At 45.3% G+C, this 22,816-nt stretch overlaps 2 protein-coding genes across 3 annotated transcripts; one reads left to right on the top strand and one right to left on the bottom strand.

The window, feature by feature from the left end:
• Positions 1-222: 222 nt before the first annotated feature.
• itga11b (integrin, alpha 11b) lies at positions 223-13,771 on the top strand. Of its 2 annotated transcripts, XM_058075358.2 has the most exons (29): positions 223-262; positions 1,900-2,009; positions 2,108-2,195; positions 2,273-2,387; positions 2,459-2,586; positions 2,660-2,808; positions 4,652-4,796; positions 4,876-5,041; positions 5,109-5,179; positions 5,727-5,871; positions 5,948-6,096; positions 6,182-6,325; positions 8,970-9,170; positions 9,239-9,369; positions 9,454-9,617; positions 9,759-9,898; positions 9,964-10,074; positions 10,188-10,273; positions 10,352-10,556; positions 10,635-10,733; positions 10,815-10,891; positions 11,111-11,194; positions 11,276-11,354; positions 11,424-11,537; positions 11,595-11,675; positions 11,745-11,855; positions 11,937-12,032; positions 12,124-12,240; positions 12,319-13,771. In XM_058075358.2, exons 3-29 carry the CDS (start codon positions 2,145-2,147, stop codon positions 12,403-12,405), a joined length of 3,246 nt encoding a protein of 1,081 aa, XP_057931341.2. In that variant the 5' UTR covers positions 223-262; positions 1,900-2,009; positions 2,108-2,144; the 3' UTR covers positions 12,406-13,771. The 2 variants fall into 2 exon arrangements, with proteins under 2 accessions (XP_057931341.2, XP_057931340.2); XM_058075357.2 differs by lacking the exon at positions 223-262 and having other exon boundaries at positions 1,923-2,009; positions 2,104-2,195.
• On the bottom strand, positions 13,070-18,692 carry fem1b (fem-1 homolog b). The gene is made up of 2 exons (XM_058075361.2): positions 17,946-18,692; positions 13,070-15,362 (listed from the first exon to the last, which is right to left on the bottom strand). Exons 1-2 carry the CDS (start codon positions 18,191-18,193, stop codon positions 13,727-13,729), a joined length of 1,884 nt encoding a protein of 627 aa, XP_057931344.2. The 5' UTR covers positions 18,194-18,692; the 3' UTR covers positions 13,070-13,726.
• Positions 18,693-22,816: the final 4,124 nt, after the last annotated feature.

Here is a 22,816-nt window from a genome sequence, read left to right as displayed (position 1 = left end):
GGGGAGATTTACAGATGTTGGGACAAACACACTAACAAGGAAAGTCCCAGATGTGTTCTAAAGGAGGTCATCAAGCTTAGATGATGATGATAATGAAGTGTTTAACAACTACTGCAGTGACCCTAGTGTTTTTTTTTTCTTGTTTTCCAGATGTAGACATTTGTTTCAACTTCAACACAAAGCACTTGAAGATCTTTTCCGGTTCAGCGAATACCCAGTTTGGCTACACAGTCCAGCAGCACCAGGCAGGAGGACAACAATGGTGAGAAGATTCTGGAAACACCTTCTATATGTGCCTCTGCCCAGTTTTGTCTCGTTCCTGATCTGTTAGTCTGTTAGTGGTCCGTGCCTGTGTCAATCATTCGTGACTTTCTGTTTACACCTTGTCTCCTTACATACAGTAATGTCGTAGTTCCCATAGTCACATGATATCATATTTCCTCCATCATGGACATCATGATCTCATTTCCACCTCTCATTGTCAAGTGCTGTCATATTTCTTCTATGTTGGTCACATGATCTCATGCTTCCTCCTCATTCATGGCCATGTGACCTCATATTCTGTCCTCTCATGGTCACACAGCATCTTATTTCCATCATGGTCACATTGTTTAATGTTTCTTTTCCTGATCATAGTCCCGCCTCTTCTGGTCACGATACAGTTGTCCTCATGTCATGCTCAAATAATCTCATAATCTCATATTCCTTCCTCTCATAGTGGTCACATGATCAAATACTTCCTCCTTTCTCAGGATAGTTACATCATATTTTCTCATCTCTACTGGTCAAGTGATCTCATATGTCCTCTCATGATTTATTTCCTCTCGCATGGTCACATGTCATACCTCCTCTGCATAGTCACATGATCTAATTTCCACTTAATTCCTTTCCGTTAATTCCTCATGGTCAAGTGATCTCATATTCCTTTCTCTCATTGTCACATGATTTCATTTCCACCTTTCATTGTCAATATTTCCTCTCTCATGGTCACATAATCTCATATTATCGCCTCTCTTTCTTGATGACACAATCTTGTATTTCCACTTTGCTCATGGTGGTTTCCATATTTTTCTATTGGTCATATCATCTCATATTTCCTTCTGTCATGGTCACGTGAGCTCATATTGCTTCATCAATTATGGTGGTTCCTCATGGTTCCTCTCATGGTCATGTGATGCCATATTGCTTCTTCTAAAGGTGGCATTATCTTATAATTCCTCCCTTCCTATGGCGCTCACATGTGCTCATATCGCTTCCATTCTCATGGTGGTGACACGAGCCCATAGTGCCTCATTTCTCATGAATCTTCCTCTCATGGTCACGTGATCTCATATTTCCTTCACTCGCTGTCAGATGATTTCATATTTTAAAAATTCTATATGTGAGCTGAGAATGTAGTTCCTCCATCCAAGGAACATTCCTTAGAAGCAGCTGCACACCATAAGTCAATTTCATGTGTTTCACATCCTCAGTGTCTTCATCCTCAGTGTTGCTACCTCTTATTCATGACCTTCATGGGAGTCAAGCAACCATTTCTGGTACTTGTGTGATTTGCATTATTTTCCTGTGGATGGGAGGAGAAGGACGTGAGACAGGAGGAGATGTTTTTTAATGAGTAAACAGGAAACAGTGTGGACATGTTGAAGTTTAATAGTCGTTAATGATACGCGGTGATGTGACTCACTCATCTTCCCAGAAGCCGCACATACATACCTTTGTAGCGGCCAGCAGGGTGTCGTGTGCATATGTCGCTAAACAGAAGTGGCTTTGATTGGCAGGTGACTCAGTGCTCTCCCATGGCTCTGCCGCTCTTCTGACATGTGGCATGAATGATCATCAAAGAGACAAAACATGGCCCCCACTATTGGCCACCCGCTTTTAATTGTCTTTACTTCCTAGGCTGCTTGTTGGTGCCCCCCTCGAGTACACGGGCAAGCAGCAGACGGGCGATGTGTTCAGGTGTCCGTTGGATAAGGGAAACTCCACTAACTGCAGCCCACTCAACTTGGGTGAGACAAATGGCTGCCTGACGCGCCATCCCCTCTGAGTTTTAAGTCACTATACTAACTCCTAATGTGAACTGGTGTGCTGTTCCCGGATCAGGAAGACTGTCCCTGGAAAATGTGTCGGAGAAGAAAGATGGGATGCGTCTGGGAATCACGCTGAGCTCTGATCCCCAAGACAGCAGCTTTGTGGTGAGAAACATCATGGCACACGAGCGACACACCAATCAACATACAGTAGCACGTCATCTTTGTGCGTCCCATTTCAGACATGCGGGCCGCTCTGGTCTCACGAGTGTGGAAGCTTCTTATACAGCACCGGGATCTGTATCCGTGTCGAACAAAACTTCCAAATGTCAGACACCATTGCTCCTGCCTTCCAGAGTAACTCTGCTTCCCATCTGTCAGTCTGTCCGTCTTTCCAAATGTCCATGGTGACCACTTGCGTCCTGCAGGATGCGAGACCTTCATGGACTTGGTGATTGTTGTGGATGGCTCTAACTCCATCTATCCGTGGTCTGATGTCCGGGACTTTGTCACAAACATCCTCAACAAGTTCAACATCAGCCCACAGCAGACACAGGTCGGTTCCCATTTAACATGTCCAACAGTGCATAGTCGATGGTCACCATGACAATATGCTGGTGGCTCCATAGGTGGGCGTGGTGCAGTACGGGTCCAAAGTGGTCCATGAGTTCCGACTGGGCGAGTACCAAACGTCAGAAGAGGTCCTGGAGGCTGCCAGGAGCATCCAGCAGAGGGGCGGTGAGGAGACCAGGACGGCATTGGCCATTGACGTGGCAAGGTGTGACCAAAGTGGGCGCCAGTTGACCAGAAATTTTTAGGTCACATTAGGGCTGTCAAAGTTGAAAAAATGCATTATTAATGCCTTAATGGAAATTTCCTTTCACAGCACAATTTTTTTTGGATGTAATCGTGACCCTCAGCCGATGGCGTAGTTGTCACCATGTAGGTACAAGCAGTGGCAACTATTGTGCAGAAAAGAGAAGGACAGCCTTGGCAGAAGGCTCTTGCGACAAGAGTTATTTGTGTCTACCGACGTGGTGATTGGAATTGTCACAGACTATGTTGTCATCGACTTGCCACAGAGAGGGAAGGTTCTGAAGCACTTTGCCATTTATGCAGTGGTACCGAGGCATACGAGTGTCTCAGCAACAAACAAGTTTCTTTTTTAAAGCCTAACCGTCTTTTTTTGCTTGGAACTGCCAGCTAAAATTTGGACACGGGCTGCATAGCCTGCCTTAGCTATCTACAGTATTTTGGGTCTTCTGTCATTCTGTCACTATGGCAGCAATCGCACTAACTAGAATTATGTAGTAGTGCACTAGCTAGACACATCAGTAAAAGTACATAGGCCACAGTACATAAAAGCAATCTAATTTATCTTATTTATTATCCATGATCTTATCCTCATTAGCGTCACGGGTATGCTTGAGCCTATCCCAGCTGTCTTTGAGCGAGAGGCGGGGTACACTCTGGTCGCCAGCCAATCACAGGGCACATATAGACAAACAACCATTCACACTCACATTCATACCTATGGACAATTTGGAGTCACCAATTAACCTAGCATGTTTTTGGAATGTGGGAGGAAACCGGAGTACCCGGAGAAAACCCACGCATGCACAGGGACAACACGCAAACTCCACACAGAGATGCCCAAGCAGGCAATTTTATTTATTATGTATTGTGTAAAACTATGACAAGGTTGTGTATCACAAACATGCACAGCATTTGGAATCAAATGTGAGGTGAAAGAAATAGATTAAAATACAGTATAGTAGTAGGAGTAGTTCTGTGTATTGTGCAGCATGGGACAACATTAGAAGGTGCGTTCAAGTACTGTCAAACACAAAATATTACTCACATTAAACTTACGAAAACTGTGATTTCTAATTGTATAACATTTTTGAATGAAATAATTATTATATGATATTTCTAAAAATGATATCCCTCTACAGGGCGACACGGCGGTAGAGTGGTTAGTGCGCAGACCTCACAGCTAGGAGACCAGGGTTCAATTCCACCCTTCCACCCTCCGCCATCTCTGTGTGGAGTTTCTCCCCGTGTCTTCTCCGGGTACTCCGGATTCCTCCCACATTCCAAAAACATGCTAGGTTAATTGGTGACTCCAAATTGTCCATTGGTATGAATGTGAGTGTGAATGGTTGGTTGTTTGTCTATATGTGCCCTGTGATTCCCATCTTATTTTGTGCAGAAAAATAAAAATTAAGATATTTGAGAACATTGGAATGTTTTATTAGCGCTTGTATTGTAGAAAATCGGAACCAAAGCACTGAAAAAGTTTGTATATTTTTCTGTTTTTAATAAATGCGTTTTTTTTTTTTTTGGAAAACCTGATGTGGCCCAGTGTCACCCAGACCCTAGCTCCAGTGGCCCCCAAGTAAATTGAGTTTGAGACCCCTGCTCTATAGTATAAGATTTGATGTACTTATCGTTGTAGTTACGTATGAATGTGTTTACCATTTGTTTACCTTTTTAAAATCTGTAACTAAATGTGATTAATTATGAGTCAACTGTGGACAGCGTGCAATTAATCAGGATGAAATATTTCAACCGATAGACAGCCCTAAGTCACATACTAAGTGTTGTTTTTGTCTCTACAGGTCACAGGCGTTCCAAAGTGGAGGCCGGCCTGGTGCTCATAAGGTGATGATTGTAATCACAGATGGAGAATCTCATGACAGCCCTCAGCTTGTGGACGCCGTCACCGCCAGCGAGCGGGACAACATCACCTTGTATGCTATTGCGGTGAGTCCCTCCCTTTGGACCACCGTGTAAAACCCACGAATCCACTTTCTGTGTGGTTCCTCACATGAGTGCATTTCAGGTTCTGGGGTACTACAACCGGCGGGGGATCAACCCGGAGGCGTTTCTCAATGAGATCAAGTTCATCGCCAGCGACCCGGACGAGTCACACTTCTTCAACGTGACGGATGAGGCGGCGTTGAAGGACATCGTGGACGCTCTTGGAGAGAGGATCTTCTCTCTGGAGGGTCAGTGCATATTCTGCTCAGAGCTCTCATAGACAGGATGTGACCTTTTAAGTGTTTTGTTGGGTAGGAACCAGCAGTCTGGGTCAAGGTTTTGGCCTGCAGATGGCACAGGCGGGATTCTCCTCACACGTGGTCCAGGTGAGTCCACCAGGTCATGTGATGCGCTCGAAGGCCCAGCCAGGTAATGCTCATTTTCTGCCGGCTGTGGGATGAACAGAACACCAGAAGAAGGACAACATTGCTCTGTCACGTCCTCTCTGGTACTGTGATGGAATTATTTCTGAGAAGCTTCTGGAAAAACTTCTGTTGGTCCATTCCAGATAAAACTCTACAAAGTTCTGATGTTGGAATGCAGATCCCACATTCCACAGTTCCCCGCTGTGTCAGTTTTAGGTATCAGAGGCAGAAATGTGGAAGTGGGTCGAGGGGTCTGATGTGGAAAGCAGATGCTGCTCACATTGAGAGGTTCTGCCAAGCATGTGCAACTTTTGGACTTCTATGCACTGAACCAGCGGGCCAGGAACGTCATCTCCAGCTCTACAGCATTTCTTTCAAAACGAAGTTCTAATGACGCAATTTGAGTTCCCTAGCAACTGCATCAACAAACAAACTTTGTCGTGTGTCGTGTGTGCTTGATCAGAACCATCAGAACCGGTCACCTCATCAGTCCACGTGTCTTCCTCAGGATGGAATTCTGCTCGGAGCCGTTGGCGCTTACAACTGGAATGGCGCCGTGCTGAAGCAGGCCAAACATCAGAAGGTTGTTCCTCCCAAATCCGCGTACAGCAATGAATTTCCAGAGGAGCTGCAGAACCACGGGGCCTATCTTGGTATTCTACCTTCTCACAGTAGCGCCATCAAGCTGTCACAAGGAAATGAATGCCAGTCTGGAACGGTCTCCCCCAGGTTACTCATTGGGGTCGCTGCTTTCCTCCGGTGGCTCTCAAGTGTTTGTGGCTGGAGCTCCAAGGTTCAACCACAGTGGGAAGGTTATCACATTCACCTTGGACAACAACGGTAACATGACCATTCTGCAGGCGCTGCTGGGAGAACAGGTCCGAAATTTCATTAATTTGCCTTACGTCTTTGATCATGCTTTAAAACATGCTCTAAACATCTACACGTGTGTGCGTGTGTCAGATTGGCTCGTATTTCGGCAGCGTGTTGTTAACGATGGACATTGACAGAGACGGCCAAAGTGATATCCTCCTGGTGGCAGCACCCATGTACTGCAGTCATGGCTGGGAGGGAGGAAAAGTTTACATCTACACTGCTACACCTCAGGTACGCACACACACCTGTTCAAAGGAGTTACATGGGCATTATGCGGCTAACTGACCTAACTGACGAACTATAACTAACTCATGAACTAAAGAGCCGACAGAATGTTTCGGATTTGTAACTGCTAACTCATTAACTAACAAAGCAACTTACCAATTGACTTAACAAACTTGACCCACTTAACAACAAACTAACAACTCTACTGTCTGACTGAATAACAACTAACTTACGGCTGACAAGCTTATCAACTAATTAACTAATAAACTACTAGAAATGACCTAATGATCGGACTATTGGGAATGTTTGTGATTAACTGCTAACCGACTTACTTTATAACTGAAAAAAAACTACAAACTAAGAAAGGTACCAACTAACAAATTGAGTAATAAGCTACAAAATAACCGACTTACTAACTAACAAACAGCCGTACTGACTGACGAACTGAGCAGCTCCTACCCTACTGACCGACTCACTACTAGCTAACTTACTGATTAACTAGCTTGCCGACTAAGTGTGAACGACTACTAACAAGTTAACGAAAGAGCAGACTAAATGGAATATTTGGGATTGCTAACGCCGAAATGACTTACTTTCGCAACACTTTAACTACATAGCATACCTACAAACTAATAACTCAATAACTCACTACCAAACTGACTCACTAACTAACTGAGCAACTACTACATCATACGACCTGACTGACTAACTAACTGACGACTCACTATGGTAACCCGTTACGCTAAGGTACACAAAATTACAGTAGTTAAAGGGGACATGTTTTTCTTTTCCCCTTTTCTGACCTATAAATGTAGTTAGAATGTTGTATTCTCGAGTTAAACGATGCCAAAGTTTCAGATAATGAGGTTTGCGCATTTGGAAGTGAGCCCTGAAAGGCGTTTGGGATGGCTCAAAATGCTCGGTTTCAAAAGGTGTGGTAAAACGGCCCCTTTGTGATGTCACAGAGGGGTGGACTTCCTTTATATGGTTCATGGTTGGCAAGCACAGGCGATCAACCACAGCGGAGTGGGTATGCCCGGAGATGGGCCATGGGTGGAATAAATTAAAACAGACCATTTTGGCAGGAAGCACAAATCAAAGGAAATACAGCTGGAATGGGTGCAGATTCTGTAAAATCGAAAAGGTTTTGTGTGTAGCTGCTCTATAGGGGACCGCAACTCAATACAAAGGGTCGAAAAATGAGCATAATAGGTCCCCTTCTATGAGGAACTAACCTACCTAACCCTAACCCTTACTCGTTGATTCCTCATTAGTTCTTCACTAGTTCCTCATAACCAATGATACCACTGCTTTTTATGATACCACTGCTTTTTGTTCTGGAGGGAGTACAGGTGAAATCATTAGAAAGGTCAGAGAAGAAATGGTCACACTAAAAAGATGGTTTGATGATAATAGATTGTCCTTGATCCTAAGTAAAACTAAAATCATGCTGTTTGGCAACAACAGAAAGGACACGCACCAGCAAATACAAATAGATGGTGTGGACATTGAAAGGGTGAACGAAAATACATTTCTGGGGATCACAATAGATGAAAATATGAGCTGGAAACCTCATATTACAAATATACAACATAAGGTGGCCAGAAATATTTCAGTATTGAACAAAGCAATACTTGTTCTCAATCAGAAATCACTCCACACTCTTTATTGCTCTCTGGTTCTACCATATCTTACTTATTGTGTGGAAAAATGGGCTAATAACTATAAAAACAATCTTCACTCGCTAAATGTACTGCAAAAATGGTCAGTAAGGATAATTCATAATGCCGCCTACAGAGAACATACTAACTACTTATTTGTAAAATGACAAATACTTCAACTTGCTGATATAGTTCATCTTCAAACAGCTAAAATAATGAATAAGGCTAAAAACAACCAATTACCTAAAAATATCCTCCAAAACTTCTCTACAAGAGAGGATAAATATGATCTCAGGGAAGAAATACATTTGAAACGCTTCTATGCTAGGACTACGTTAAAAAGCCATAGCATTTCAGTATGTGGAATCAAACTATGGAATGGATTGAGTAAGGACCTCAAACAATGCACAACGATGAGCCGATTCAAGAAACAATACAAGCAGTTGATGTTTGCTAAATACAAGGATGAAGAGTCTTGAACCAGTCATGATGTGCTATATATATCACTATATTGACACTTACTATGGTACCCATTATGGCATTGGATGCTCATGTCACCTTGTACTTCGGTACGAGGTGCATTATTTAAAAAACAAACAAACCCTAAACTGTATTATGGAAAGCAGGAAGTGAAGAAATGTAACAGTTACTGATTGTAAAAGTACCAGATGGAGGGGTAGGATTTAATAAGCTTTGCTTCTTCCTACTCCTTTTGGACATGTGGAACTGTGAACTGATTATGGGATGCACTCAATTGTAATCTGATGCATGTTCAAATGAAATAAAACCATTACCATTACCAACTACTGTATTGTTGTGTACCTTATTGTTATGACTAACAGACTCAATGACTGACTAGCTATTTAAATACCTAACTACTTACTGCTTGTTAATGAGTTAAACAGAGAGCACTAACAAACTATTTGAGTGACTAACGGAGTTACGGACTAAGTGCCATAGTAAAGGGAAGGGGAATGTTGTGTCTCCAGGCTCCACTAGTCCTGCAGGGGGTACTTTTGCCCGACGTCTCTGACAACTCCCGCCTGGGCTCGGCGCTGGCCCAGATTTCCGACATGAATGCAGACGGCTTCAATGAGCTGGCGGTGGGCGCACCGCTGGAGGATGACCACCAAGGGGCGGTGTACATTTACTCCGGCCACAAGAAAGGCATCAGGCAGCGGTACAAGCAAGTGCGTCGAGCCCGACATGAACGTGAGTGGAAAAAATGCGATGTGAACATTTCTGTGTCCCGCCTCAGCGCCTATCGGCAGCCAGCATCTCTGCTGGTCTGAACTACTTTGGGCGAAGTATTCACGCAGTTCTGGACGCCAATGATGACGGCCTAGTGGACCTGGCGGTGGGAGCGCTGGGAGCCGCCGTTGTCATGTGGTCAGTCTTATAGAGCCTACCTGATCGGACCTGATCACCTTCGAGTGTGACGTATCCTTGCTGCCACCGCTCTCCCCCTTGTAGGTCACAAGAGGTGGTGCGACTTCAGGCCACACTGACCTTTGAGCCTGAGAAGGTCAATGTCTTCGATAAGCACTGTTGGCGAGGAAACAAGCTGGTCTCGTGCATGTCAGCCATCGTCTGTCTGCAACTTAACTCCACCACCTCATCCAGGATCGATGAGGTCGGTAGGTGGCATCACAAATACAATGTCATGTGACCAATCATGACTTGCATGCGCTCATGTGACCATCTTTAAAAACGGTTAGCGAGTCTGCAGTACATCACTATCCATTTAAAAGTGTTTGTGACTCCGCCCCTCCCTGCAGCCGTGTGGTTCACTCTGACGCTGTATGAAAATCGTTTCCCTCCCCGAGCACTTCTGGATCCTGTGGATCGGCATCAGCCTAAAACGTTGTTCGTAAGAACAGCAAGTTCTCAGTGCCAACGTCTGGGCTTCACTGTGCAGGTGACACATACCCATGCATACACACGCACACACACACAGGTTGACAAGCTGTCTCCTGTGAACAGGACACGATGGATTACGGACGTCCAATCCCAGTGACCTTGGAGTCGGGGCTTTGGAAGTCAGATGACGGGCCGGTGCTTGACCCAGACTCACCCAACATTCTCAAGACTGAGGTGACAGTCTATGCATAACCAGCAGGGGGCAGTTTATCAGTTAAATTTAGCATGCTAATATTATCATGACCAGATTAGATTAACCTGTTGACTTTAAGATTTCTTGAGTGCAGCTTCCATTCTGGAACGGATGTGTGCAGGAAGACGCCTGCGTCCCCGACCTAAACATTAGAAGTAGCACTGACCTCATGGATGCAAAGTGAGGGTCACACACTCAGACGGACACGTAGGATGTATCCGTGGTAACCGTAGCGTGTGTGTGTGTGTTCCTATGAAGACAGTTCTGCAGGTCAAAAGAGGGTGCCAGCTGGTCGCTGTGCAACCAGCAGGGGATGATGAAGGGACATGTCTTTGTCGTGGAGTCCAGGCGGAGGAGCGTGCTGCTGTCTGCCCACATGCAGAACACAGGGGAGAGCGCCTACAGAACCTCCATCAATGTCACCTCCTCGGAGAACCTTGTCTTCTCCAGCCTCTTAGTCAAGGTCTGCAAGTGGAACCTTCTCGTGGGACGTTTAGGAGGATAAATGACAACAAATGCAAACAACCTCCTTCTCCTGCAGGACCAATCAGATATTCAGATTGAGTGCTTGGCTGGGGACCCGCTGACCAATCAGAGGAAATGTAACGTCAACGCTCCATTCATGAAGTCCTCTTCTCAGGTAAGACTTCCATAGGAAAAAAAAACAACATTTAAGATGGAGTTTTATTTTGTAAAAGGAATCCATTCTCGTTCCATCCAGGTGTCTTTCCGTGTGGAGTTTGAGTTCAGTCATTCTGTCTTTCTGGACCACCTCTGCATCGTCGTGGTAACCAGCAGGTTAGCGTTAATTGCCACATATTGTACTAGTAGTGTGTGTCAGGTTTTTGAGCATTCACTTCAATATTGAGCGTTTGTGTGCCACTTTTTCCCAAAAGGGGATCGAACAAGTGGGAGGGATGTTAGATTTGTTGCTCATGGACAAGCTCTAGGGACACATTTTACTGTTAGAACGTCATTAAAAAGTCATTTTTTGTGTACCTTTAACATGTGTTCCAGTGAAGGAGAAGATGCGTTTCCAGAAGACAATGACAATGACATCATCCTCCCTCTAAAATACCAAACAGACCTTCTCTTTACCACGTCAGTCATACGTCTATTAATATCTGTACCTTATTAGCTTGGTATGGGAATCAATCAAATAATGTGTTTGTGTGTCATCAGAGATCAAAGCCCCATCCGCTTTGAAATCCACTCCACCCAGGACGAGGACACTCTTCCCTCCTTCAACATGTCCTTCTACGTAAGTCACGCCATATTTACTTTCATATAGGAGTGAATACATGATCAACAAGCAGGATGCTCCTTGCAGATCCAGAACACGGCCTGGTTCCCCGTGCGGGACATCCTCTTCACTGCGGACACCTGGGCCACGAGTCTCCAAGGCAACCATCTGCTGAGCATCAGCGAGTGCAGCGTCGAACAGGTGAGAAACAGCGGTAGCTCCGCCTTGATGCTGGACTCTAGCCTCTCATCTCTGCAGGCTGTTGCCGCGTGTGTCCTGCCGCCAGCCGCAGCCGCCAATCAGGTGACAGCAGACGACCTGAGTCACCTGACTCAGATGGTGAGTCCACTTAGCGGAGCACCATCAGACACAGTCAAACACTGTAGGTGTGTATTTGGGTGTGTGCAGAACCAGAGTAACAGTGGCAACATGACAGTCCAGTGCAGACTGGATATTCCTGCCTCCAAACAGGTTAAAGTCACCCTCACTGGTACACTCCACAGACCTGTCCTCCAGGCGGTGAGTCATCCCCACGCACATTGATGGTGCACACAGTTCTTGTAGAACTTTAGTCCATCTCTCTGCTCCAACTCATTCTAGGTCATCTTCAAGTCACTGGAGGTGCTGGTCAGTGCAAGCATCCGTTTAGAACCTTCTGCTTCATACTTCCTGCGTGAAGAGCAGCCTGTCCGACAGGTTGTCAGACAAGTACCCCCTCTTGTCCTTGATGTCAAAACAACACTTTTCACAATGATTGAAATCAGTGAAGAAGTTCTTCTCTGTACAGATGATCATGGAGCTGAGGAAGAACCAGGATGCTGATGCCCTTCCGGCTAGACTAGTCCTGGGAAGCTCAGTGGGAGGTCTGCTTCTGCTGGCGTTGCTAGTGCTGGCTCTGTGGAAGGTACATGCACATTACACACACACACAATGTGAAGTTATGGCAATTTTTTTTCATCATGTTGCCTCTGTGTGTGTGCAGCTTGGCTTCTTTAACAGGAATAGAAAGAGTCAGCAGGAGGAGTCGGAGGTGCCGGCAGCCAACGGGAAGCAGGCAGAGGGGTTGTGATAACGTGTGTGGCTGCTCGGTGACAGGCTTACTGTCATTGCTGATGTTCATATTCTTTGTGAGGTGGTGGACCTTTAAAAGACAGGCTGACCAACCCTTCCTGGCGACACTCTGCCAAGTCACTCACCAAGGCCCCTTGGTGGCTGGCTGCTTGCACTGCAGGTCATAAGGCCCGGCCACATTAAAAGGGACTTATTATGCTTTTTCCACTTTTCTGACCTATAAATGTTTCTCATGTTCTCTATTCTCATGTTAAACAATGAGGTTTGCACATTTAGAAGTTTGGGATGGCTGTGAACGCTCGGTTTCAGAGAGCTCACTGTGACACAGACTTCCTTATATGGGAAAATCACAGTGGCGTGGGCATGCGTGGAGGCTGGCCATGCAGGGAATAAATTAAAAGACCATTTTGGATATCCAAGGAAATACAGTTGCAGTAGGTGCAGATTCTGGAAGATCTGGAAAGCTTTCTGTGCAGGTTATCGTGTCTTGCTGCTCTATAGGAGTGCACAACTCAAAACATTTGTATAATAGGTCCCCTTTAAGGAAGTTACACAAGGTGGCATACTTGTCAATCAAATGGTAGCCCTGCCTGGGAACAATCCCTTGTTAGGTACATTTTAATCCAAATTCTTCCCCATAATGCTAGTTATACTTAAGAAGTAAGCAAAATCACATTTTAAAAAATTCTCACTCTTTTAATGAGTTTTCAGTTTTCTTGCGTGTAGATTATTTTTACAGTTTGTGAACATGTTTCACACATCTCATTGGGAGTTACAATGTTAATATTAAACACTGCCCCCTGCTGAACAACACAACAAAAAGCAGGTTCGAGGCACTTGGCAGGGCTGGATGTGATGCAATCTACTCCACAAATTAAATGGTACACAATCAGCTTGTCACGAGGATTAAAAATCAATACGAAAAAGAATCTGCAACTCTTCCACACATGTGAGTTAACTTAACTTGTGGGCGGAGTTATTGAGTGATGGTTTGGTCAGTGCGTAGCATCGTCACAGGCAACGCGAGCTTCCTCGTGAACGTTCACTTTAAAGAAAAAAAAACCCAAACAAGTTAAACATGATAAATAATGCTAAAGTGATGCATGCCAAAGTGAATGCTCGCATCAGCGCTAACATAGCACATGACCATGAACTGTTTCTGAATGACAGTGCAGCAAAGACACTTTAATTAGCGTGTTGATAAAAAATAAATACTTTTTGTGTGTATTTTGTCCAAAAAAAGCTTCATTAAAAATGTGATGCAAGGGAAAAAAGTCAAGAAGCAAACATTTCAAAGCAAAAATAAAACAAGATGGCAATCAGTGGAACTCTACAAACTCCTCAAGGCTTTTGGGGATCTGGTTGCGGTAGGTGATGTGGTGACGTCGCACAGCGCGCGCTGCCAGGCACTTGAGGCTCATCTTCATCTGTGTCTTAAGGAGGATCTCGGACACGCCTGTGGTGCTCTTGTCCAGCGGCGTCTTCTTCTGTTTGTTGGTCCTGTCGGTGTGAGCACCCGCCTCCACCAGGCTGATGATGATGGCGTGCAGCGTGAGGAAGTCGCTGATGGGCCGGTTGTATTGCACGATGACGTGCAGCGGCGTGTTGCCCTCGTGGTCGACAGCATTGACACGTGCACCGCAGTCCAGCAGCAGCTTGGTGACCTGCGCATTTGGGAAACTGCACACGTCATTGGTATGGAAGTCGTCCACGGGCGTGCTGGAGCTGATGGCCAGGTGGAGCAGTGAGGCACCCACGCGGGAACGTGGGTCCAGCTGGATCACGTCGTACACGTGCTTGTTGATGCAGATGCGCTCCTCGTCGCCACACGTCGTCTTGGTGGCAATGCAGGCGAGGTAGAGAAAGGTGAATACGTTGGACTCGTAGTTGTCCGCTGCCTGTGGCAGCTCGCTCTCAATGGCAGTGTCCATGCGTGCCATGCTGCGGCGAATCTCCAGCGCGCTACAGCCCAGCACCTGCTCCACTGCCGCTGCCCCCAAGCGCTCCTTCAAGTGGAGCATCTGCGAGAAGACCTGGGCGAAGCGCAGCAGGTCCTTGTGTGTATTACGATTTCCTCGCTGGCGGAGGTGCAGCGCGTGCAGCCACAGCTTGATGCACTGCTCGAACTCCATGTTGTCAGCATAGACGGCGCCGCGGTAAATGATGGGATGGGACACGTCTATGCTGTCCGAGCCCAGTATGCGCTCACGGATCATCAGTCCTTCCATGTGCAAAGCATCGCGGTCTGTTTGGATTGACTCCAGCTCCACCAGCGTCTGGCACTCGTGCCGCCCCCCGTAAGCCTCAATGGGCGGAAGTGGCTCCTTGGCGATGATGTTGCACGGGTCGCGATAGCGCTCCTCCATGGCGGTATGGAGGTATTGGTAGGTCTTGTTAATGTCGTAGTTCTCACGGTCGTTGGCAAAGGAGGCACCCAGGAGCTCCAGCGCTTCAATGCGCCGCTGTGGCTCACAGTTGGCATGCGCCAGCAGCAGCTCTACCACATCCGCCTTGCAGCTCTCTGCCGCCACCTTCAGTGGCGTCATACCATGCCCGTTTACAGCCATGACTGCCCGCCGCCTCACCAGCTCCGCCACGATGCACAGGTGGCCTGCCTCCGCGGCAAAGTGCAGGGCGGTGGCGCCGCAGTGGGCCTTGGCATCGGGGTTTGCGCCGCGCTCCAGCAGGAAGCCCACTACATCGGCGTGGCCTTTGTAGGCGGCGATCATGAGGCAGGTGTTGTTGTACTTGTTGGTGATGCTGATGTCAGCATCGTGCTCCACCAAGAAGCGCACAATGTCCAGGCGCCCATCAAAGCAGGCTGCCCGCAGTGGTGTGGAGTTGGTGATGGTGGTGTGGTTGACGTTGGCACCGTGGCTCACCAGCAGGCGCACCGCCTCAAAGTGCCCCGCCCCTGCTGCGCACCACAGCGCGGTGGCCCCGTCAATCACATAGCTGTGGGTGAAAGGTCACAGGGTCACTATCTGTCATCATTCTGCGGTGACATCACAGCGGGTGACGTGAACCAGACAGACCAGTTTCTGGGATCAGGTCAAAGCATTTAGCTGTATAGAGATATATGACAGGGGTCTCAAACACGTGGCCCGCGGGCCAAATGTGGCCCGCAGGACACGAGTTTGAGGCCCCCGCCTTTATATGAAAGTTTAATGTTAGTGCGGCCCACGCAACTTTGATATGGATGATGTATGGTATCATGTACCCAGAAAAAATTATTACGTTTGATTAATGTTCATGTTAAAGGTTAAATAACTGTTAATACAGTAAAGTCTTGTTATATCGATATTCTCGGGAGTCAGAAAAAATACCAATATAACCGGACTATCCATATATCCGATCCTGCGCCGAACTGCATTAAAGTGGGCGGATCTTTGATATGGCATGTAATTTTCTCCTTGAGTTCATGGATTGCGTATCTAGCATGCTTTTGTACTACAATAAATTTTGTACTACAGTAAATAAAAATAAACTTACGCTGTAGTGATTACCAGTTACCAGGACATAATTCACCCCGGAACTATCGAGGGTAGGCACGAGGGACGGGTGTTTTCCGCTGTGTGTGCTGCACTCTGGTGGTGGAAGTGTGAAAAATAAAGTTGACTGGAAGCAGCCGTTCACCGTGTTCTTTTTTGGTATTGAAATCCTTAAGCAAAGATTGATTTAAGCTGCTTTTGTATCGATATAAGCAGACCAAATTGGCTGGCGGGAGATGAAAAGGGCATCGTAGTAACCGGGTTATCATAATAACCGTGTATCGTACTAACGGAGCTAATTATATCATAAAAGACTAGAAATTTGCCGGGAAATGAAAATAGTATCGTAATAAGTAGTAATTCGTTTTAACCGATATCGATATAACGAGACTTTACTATAGTTAACCTCCCTATCCGTGTGGAAGTGGTAAGTTTTTGGCTTTTTAAGTTTAAAGAAAATAACTTGAAGGCTACCGTTTAGGTCGCTAGCTCTCTAGTTTGCGAGTTAGCATGTGTCTCAAGACCCTGCAGTTGCGCAATATGTTGTAAATAAAAAGAGTATAAATGTGACTATAGATGTGTTTTGTCATGTCTACAGGGCTCTAATAATGCTTTGTTCATTTTAATCTGAAAAAAATAATTTGTCTACCCACCAACTATATGTGGTTTCTTAAGTTTTTATTATTTGCCGTTTCATTATTATTATTATTATATTTATTTATTTATTACTGATTGATTGATTTTCTTTATTATTGATTTGTTTATTTATTTTTTATCTTATTTTGTGTAGAAAAATAAAAAGTAAGATGTTTGAGAACACCCCACAGCTAGGAGACCAGGGTTCAATTCCACCCTCGGGCATCTCTGTGTGGAGTTTGCATGTTCTCCCCGTGCATGCGTGGATTTTCTCCGGGTACTCCGGTTTCCTCCCACATTCCAAAAACATGCTAGGTTAATTGGCGACTCCAAATTGTCCATAGGTATGAATGTGAGTGTGAATGGTTGTTTGTCTATATGTGCCCTGTGATTGGCTGGCGACCAGTCCAGGGTGTACCCCGCCTCTCGCCCGAAGACAGCTGGGATAGGCTCCAGCACCCCCGCGACCCTTGTGAGGAAAAAGCAGTAGAAAATGAATGAATGAATGTTTGAGAACAGTGGAATGTTTTATCAGAGCTTTTCTTGAAGAAAATTGGAACCAAAGCAAAGTTTTTTTTTTTTAGTTTTTTGTTTTTAATAAATGCGTTTTTTTGGGGGGAAAACCTGATGCGGCCCAGTCTCACCCAGACCCGAGCTCCAGTGGCCCCCAAGTAAATTGAGCTTGAGACCCCTGCTATATGACGACTAAATATGATGAGTTTTCTCATTTGAAGAAAAGCTGCATGATCGCCAATATAAATGATAAGAAAGGAAGTGGCAGTGTGCAATGCATTATTGGAAGCGCACACTGAGTACTTTAAGTACACCTTGCAATCCAAACTACCCCGGTGTTCACAGCTTCAGCAAGTGTGGTGTGGCCAATAATTACTTATGAACCAATATTTGATCATTTTGACTTTAAAAAAACCCAAAACCAATTATCATTAAGATCATCATTCAGCCCTTGATGAATTGACAATTAAGTGTAGGGCTGCAACGATTATTTGGATAATTTAATTACAAAAAATAGTTGAGGAATTGTTTACGTCACCTCCACAGAGGACAAAGACGGTTGTATCTTTAATGGTTGCTAATCCCTCAACTGAATGAATGAATGAATGAATGAGGCTCAAGGAACTCTCAACCAATTGTATTTTGTTTCATCTTTTACCCCCCATTATTGTTCACAGGATGGCTTTGTTCTATGTTTTGTTCTGCTTTAACTCAAATAATAATTCAATTATCTTTAAGTAACAAGGTAACAGTATCAACGATACTGGCCTAGTATTTCCTTGGTATTGGATACACACCCAAATTTGTAGTATCGCCCACCTCTTGCTGGCTTGCGCAGTTATTAGGTCAAAGGTCAGAACATCGTCATCAAGAAATAAAAGGTCCACTTGAGACGTACCTGTCAAACCTTACGGTTCCCGTCTGCTCGGTGTCCACTCTGTAATGGTCCAAGAGCAGCCGGACTACCTTGTCGTGTCCGTTGCGTGCGGCTATGATGAGCGGAGTGAACCTCTGGCCGGCCAGCTGGGTCACAAAACCGAGCAGGAAGCGGGTCTCCGCCTCGGTGTGGTTGAGCAGCAGCGCGGCCAGGGTCAGGACTCGACCCTCGCTGGCTGCCTTGTACACGTAGCCAGCCAGGGACTCCATGTGAGCCCGACGCGTCGCCACAAGCTCCGCTTTACTGGAGACTGCTGCCCGCAATGTCCACCCCGGAGCCAGCCGCCTCCCATTAAAATGTCCGAACAGACTCCGGTGCTCGCATGAAAAACGTAAGGTCTCCGTTGTTAGAGTCAGAGGGAATAAATGGGGCAGAAGTGGAGATGTTTCTCCAAACCGGTACCGGTTGTCCAGTTTCTGGCTTAGCAAACGTCAGCTGAGCTAACTGGTTAGCCTACAGGCTCCTCTGCTAACGTTAGCGAGAGAGCCGCTAAATAGAATAAATACTACTTTTAAAACGCAAATAAAACGTTAATCTCACTATTCTCAATTAATCGCATTTTATGATAACGTCTCTGTTGTAATTAAAAAATAAAAGACAAGTAAAACATTGAAAAAAGGAACAGCCACTATAACCTTAGGCTAACTATCAAGTTGCCGGAAGTGAAGTACAACGTAAAAATACCTCCGTCTGGAACTTTCTTCAAGGTATAAATGTTCCACAATTACACGTGCACTTCCGGTATGTGACTTCCACTTCAGTTTACGAAAGTAAAACGTACATTTGGGTTTATATTAATATTGATTTTAAAATAATCAAACTGTACATTGTGATTGTCTGTTATTTAAACTGGTGCAGTATTACCATGATTTATGTTTCTCAAATGTAATAAAGTACAGCAAATTAACCGTGTCAGCATACGTTTGTCATCTTTATGTTATCTTTGCAATGTTTGTCATGACATCGACATTTACTGCTGTTTGCTCAACGATTTTTTCCCTGCTACTGTGACCTCATTTGTTTCTCCTAACGTTACCTTTTACTAAATACACTTGGCAAACAGAAAATTCTGAAGACATTCCAAAAAATAATCAACAACAAAAAGACTGCGATGGAATGCAACATTAAATACTTATGCGAGCTACACTTTTGATTCCGGGAGGTGGCGATATTGGTTCACCAACCAGCACACAACAGAAACAAGCCCCAGCAGGCGGCGCCGGGCATTCAAGAGGAAACAAAGATGGCCCAAAAGGAGCAGAAGTAAGGCTTTTTCCCTCCAAAGATTTTCTATGCCGCTTATTCTTACTGGGGTCGTGGGTATGCTGGAGCCTATACCAGGTGACTTTATGCGACAGGTGGGGTACACCCTGGATTGGTTGCCAGCCAATCACAGGACACATATAGACAAACAACCATTCACACTCACATTCATAGCTATGGACAATTTGGAGTCATCAATTAACCCATGCAGATTTTTGGAATGTGGGAGGAAACCGGAGTACTGATGCACGGGGAGAACATGCAAACGGCATACAGAGATGTCCAACGAAGATTCAAACCCAGGTCTTTCGAGCTCTTGAATGTGTGACCAAAATGCTAACCACTCGTCCAATGGGCGGCCTCTTTCCCTGTATTCATTCCTTCATTCATTTTCTACTGCTTTTTCCTCACGAGGGTCGTGGGGTTGCTGGAGCCTATCCCAGCTGTCTTCGGGCGAGAGGCGGGGTACACCCTGCACTGGTCGCCAGCCAATCACAGGGCACCTATAGACAAACAACCATTCACACTCACATTCATACCTATGGACAATTTGGAGTTGCCAATTAACCTAGCATGTTTTTGGAATGTGGGAGGAAACCGGAGTATTGATGCATGTGGAGAACATGCAAACGGCACACAGAGATGTCCAACGAAGATTCAAACCCAGGTCTTTCGAGCTCTTGAATGTGTGGCCAAAATGCTAACCACTCGTCCAATGGGCGGCCTCTTTCCCTGCAATTTTTCCTAAATAAAGTTAGCAGAGACATGAGAGAGCAATGCTAGCATGGTAAGTGTTGGTATGGAAATGCTAACAAGATATTGTACACTCAAAGAACAAACAACAATATTAAGTAATTCAACACTATAAGTTTCTATACGGGTCGCACGGCGGTCGAGTGGTTAGCGCGCAGACCTCACAGCTAGGAGACCAGGGTTCAATTCCACCCTCAGCCATCTCTGTGTGGAGTTTGCATGTTCTCCCCGTGCATGCGTGGGTTTTCTCCGGGTACTCCGGTTTCCTCCCACATTCCAAAAACATGCTAGGTTAATTGGCGACTCCAAATTGTCCATAGGTATGAATGTGAGTGTGAATGGTTGTTTGTCTATATGTGCCCTGTGATTGGCTGGCCACCAGTCCAGGGTGTACCCTGCCTCTCGCCCGAAGACAGCTGGGATAGGCTCCAACACCCCCGCAACCCTCGTGAGGAAAAGCGGTAGAAAATAAATGAATGAAAGTTTGTTTACTTACTCATCGTATGAAGTCAAAAGGCACCAAAAAAACTCACTAAAATTGAGGACACAGCGGCTGTGTAGGCAGATAAAGCTATTGTTTACAAGAACTTCCTGTATACAAGGCTTAGTGACCTTCACATGAACATTTGCTCTCACAAGTGCAGTTTTCAAAGCCAGCACTGACACTCGCCACCGTGCCTACCAGAGTAAGCCTATGTGGCACCTATGTGGCACTTTGCAACAAGCTGGACTGGATCAGGACCAGAGCCGCAACAAATTCAGTGTGATCCCAGGTTTAATTGTCCTTCATGGAATCATTTGGTTCAGAAAATATTGACTCCAGTTGCACAAAATCCTTGAACTTGCCACAAACATGTAAAGGAGCACACTCTAGTAATGTTTCAAAACTTACCAGCCACACAAGGTGAATTTGCACAAGTATCGGATCGGTTTCACAGATACCAGCCAAACGTTTTACTCAGCATCCGCTCAGAAATTAAATAAATGGCACCATACATCACTAGCGTAAACACTGCAGCAACTGCTTCCATAAACACATGGAAACGTGAGTGTTGTAGTGCTTTTGCAAATGCACATCACTTTTCCAGATGCTTTGCATTCATATTAATGAGTCTCATTTTAGTAAATTGAACGACCACATAAAAAATGGCAAATGGTCTTTCATTTGTATAGCACTTTTCCACCTCCAAGGCACTCAAAACGCTTTGATACTGTTAGCACAAGCTGCATAAGGAGCAACTGGGGGTTGAGTATCTTGCCCAGGGATACTTCAACATGATCACAGGAGAACAGAGGATCGGACCTGCAACCTTCGGGTTGGGAGACGACCAGTCTACCACCTGAGCCATGCCGCCCCAGATTTAAATATAATCGGATTTAAACATCAAATCCGAATTGTGCATCATACCCTGCAGTGTGAACGTATAGCCCTTGTTTTGATGAAAAATATTTCAAGCCAATTTGGTCAACGGTCATGACCTAACAAAAACAAAACACATATTTGTTTGTTTCATGTTGATCGTGGGCGGCATGGCGGTCTAGTGGTTAGCACGCAGACTTCACAGCTAAGAGACCAGGGTTCAATTCCACCCTCTGTCATCTCTGTGTGGAGTTTGCATGTTCTCCGTGTGCATGCGTGGGTTTTCTCCGGGTACTCCGGTTTCCTCCCACATTCCAAAAACATGCTAGGTTAATTGGCGACTCCAAATTGTCCATAGGTATGAATGTGAGTGTGAATGGTTGTTTGTCTATATGTGCCCTGTGATCGGCTGGCGACCAGTCCAAGGTGTACCCCGCCTCTCGCCCGAAGACAGCGACCCTCATGAGGAAAAAGCGGTAGAAAATGAATGAATGTTGATCGTTTTTTATGGACACACCTGAACGTATCACGTCACCAAGTAACCATGAGTGACATGAAACATAAGCTAAACAAATATATGCCACACAAGTGTGAAATGAAGGTTTATTGGCAGCCTCCTTCACCGCATGAAATAACTTTGCACATGATGGGAGGACATATATGTTTACAACAGCCTGTGGTTAGTTTGACCCGGTGAATACACATACAGTGAAGAAAATAAGTATTTGAACACCCTGCTATTTTGCTATTTCTCCCACTTAGAAATCATGGAGGGGTCTGAAATTTTCATCGTAGGTGCATGTCCACTGTGAGAGAGATAAACTAAAAAGAAAAATCCAGAAATCACAATGCATGATTTTTTAACAATTTATTTGTGTGATACAGCTGCAAATAAGTATTTGAACACCTGTGTATCATCTAGAATTCTGACCCTGAAAGACCTGTTAGTCTGCCCATTAGAAGTCCACCTGCACTCCATGTATCATCCTGAATCAGATGCACCTGTTTGAGGTCGTTAGCTGCATAAAGACACCTGTCCACCCCATACAATCAGTAAGACTTTAACTTGTAACATGGCGAAGACCAAAGAGCTGTCCAAAGACACCAGAGACAAAATTGTACACCTCCACAAGGCTGGAAAGGGCTACGGAGCAATTACCAAGCAGCTTGGTGAAAAAAGGTCCACTGTTGGAGCTATCATTAGAAAATGGAAGAAGCTAAACATGACGGTCAATCTCAATCGGAGTGGAGCCCCATGCAAGATATCACCTCGTGGGGTCTCAATGATTCTAAGAAAGGTGAGGAATCAGCCCAGAACTACACGACAGGACTTGGTCAATGACCTGAAAAGAGCTGGGACCACCGTTTCCAAGGTTACTGTAGGTAATACACTAAGACGTCATGATGTGAAATCATGCATGGCACGAAAGGTTCCCCTGCTTAAACCAGCACATGT

Source organism: Doryrhamphus excisus, linkage group LG1, assembly GCF_037039965.1.
Source record: "Doryrhamphus excisus strain RoL-2023G ecotype Guam linkage group LG1, RoL_Dexc_Guam_v1.1, whole genome shotgun sequence".
In the NCBI taxonomy this organism is placed as follows: domain Eukaryota; kingdom Metazoa; phylum Chordata; class Actinopteri; order Syngnathiformes; family Syngnathidae; genus Doryrhamphus; species Doryrhamphus excisus.
This window is presented reverse-complemented; position numbering and strand designations above follow the sequence as displayed.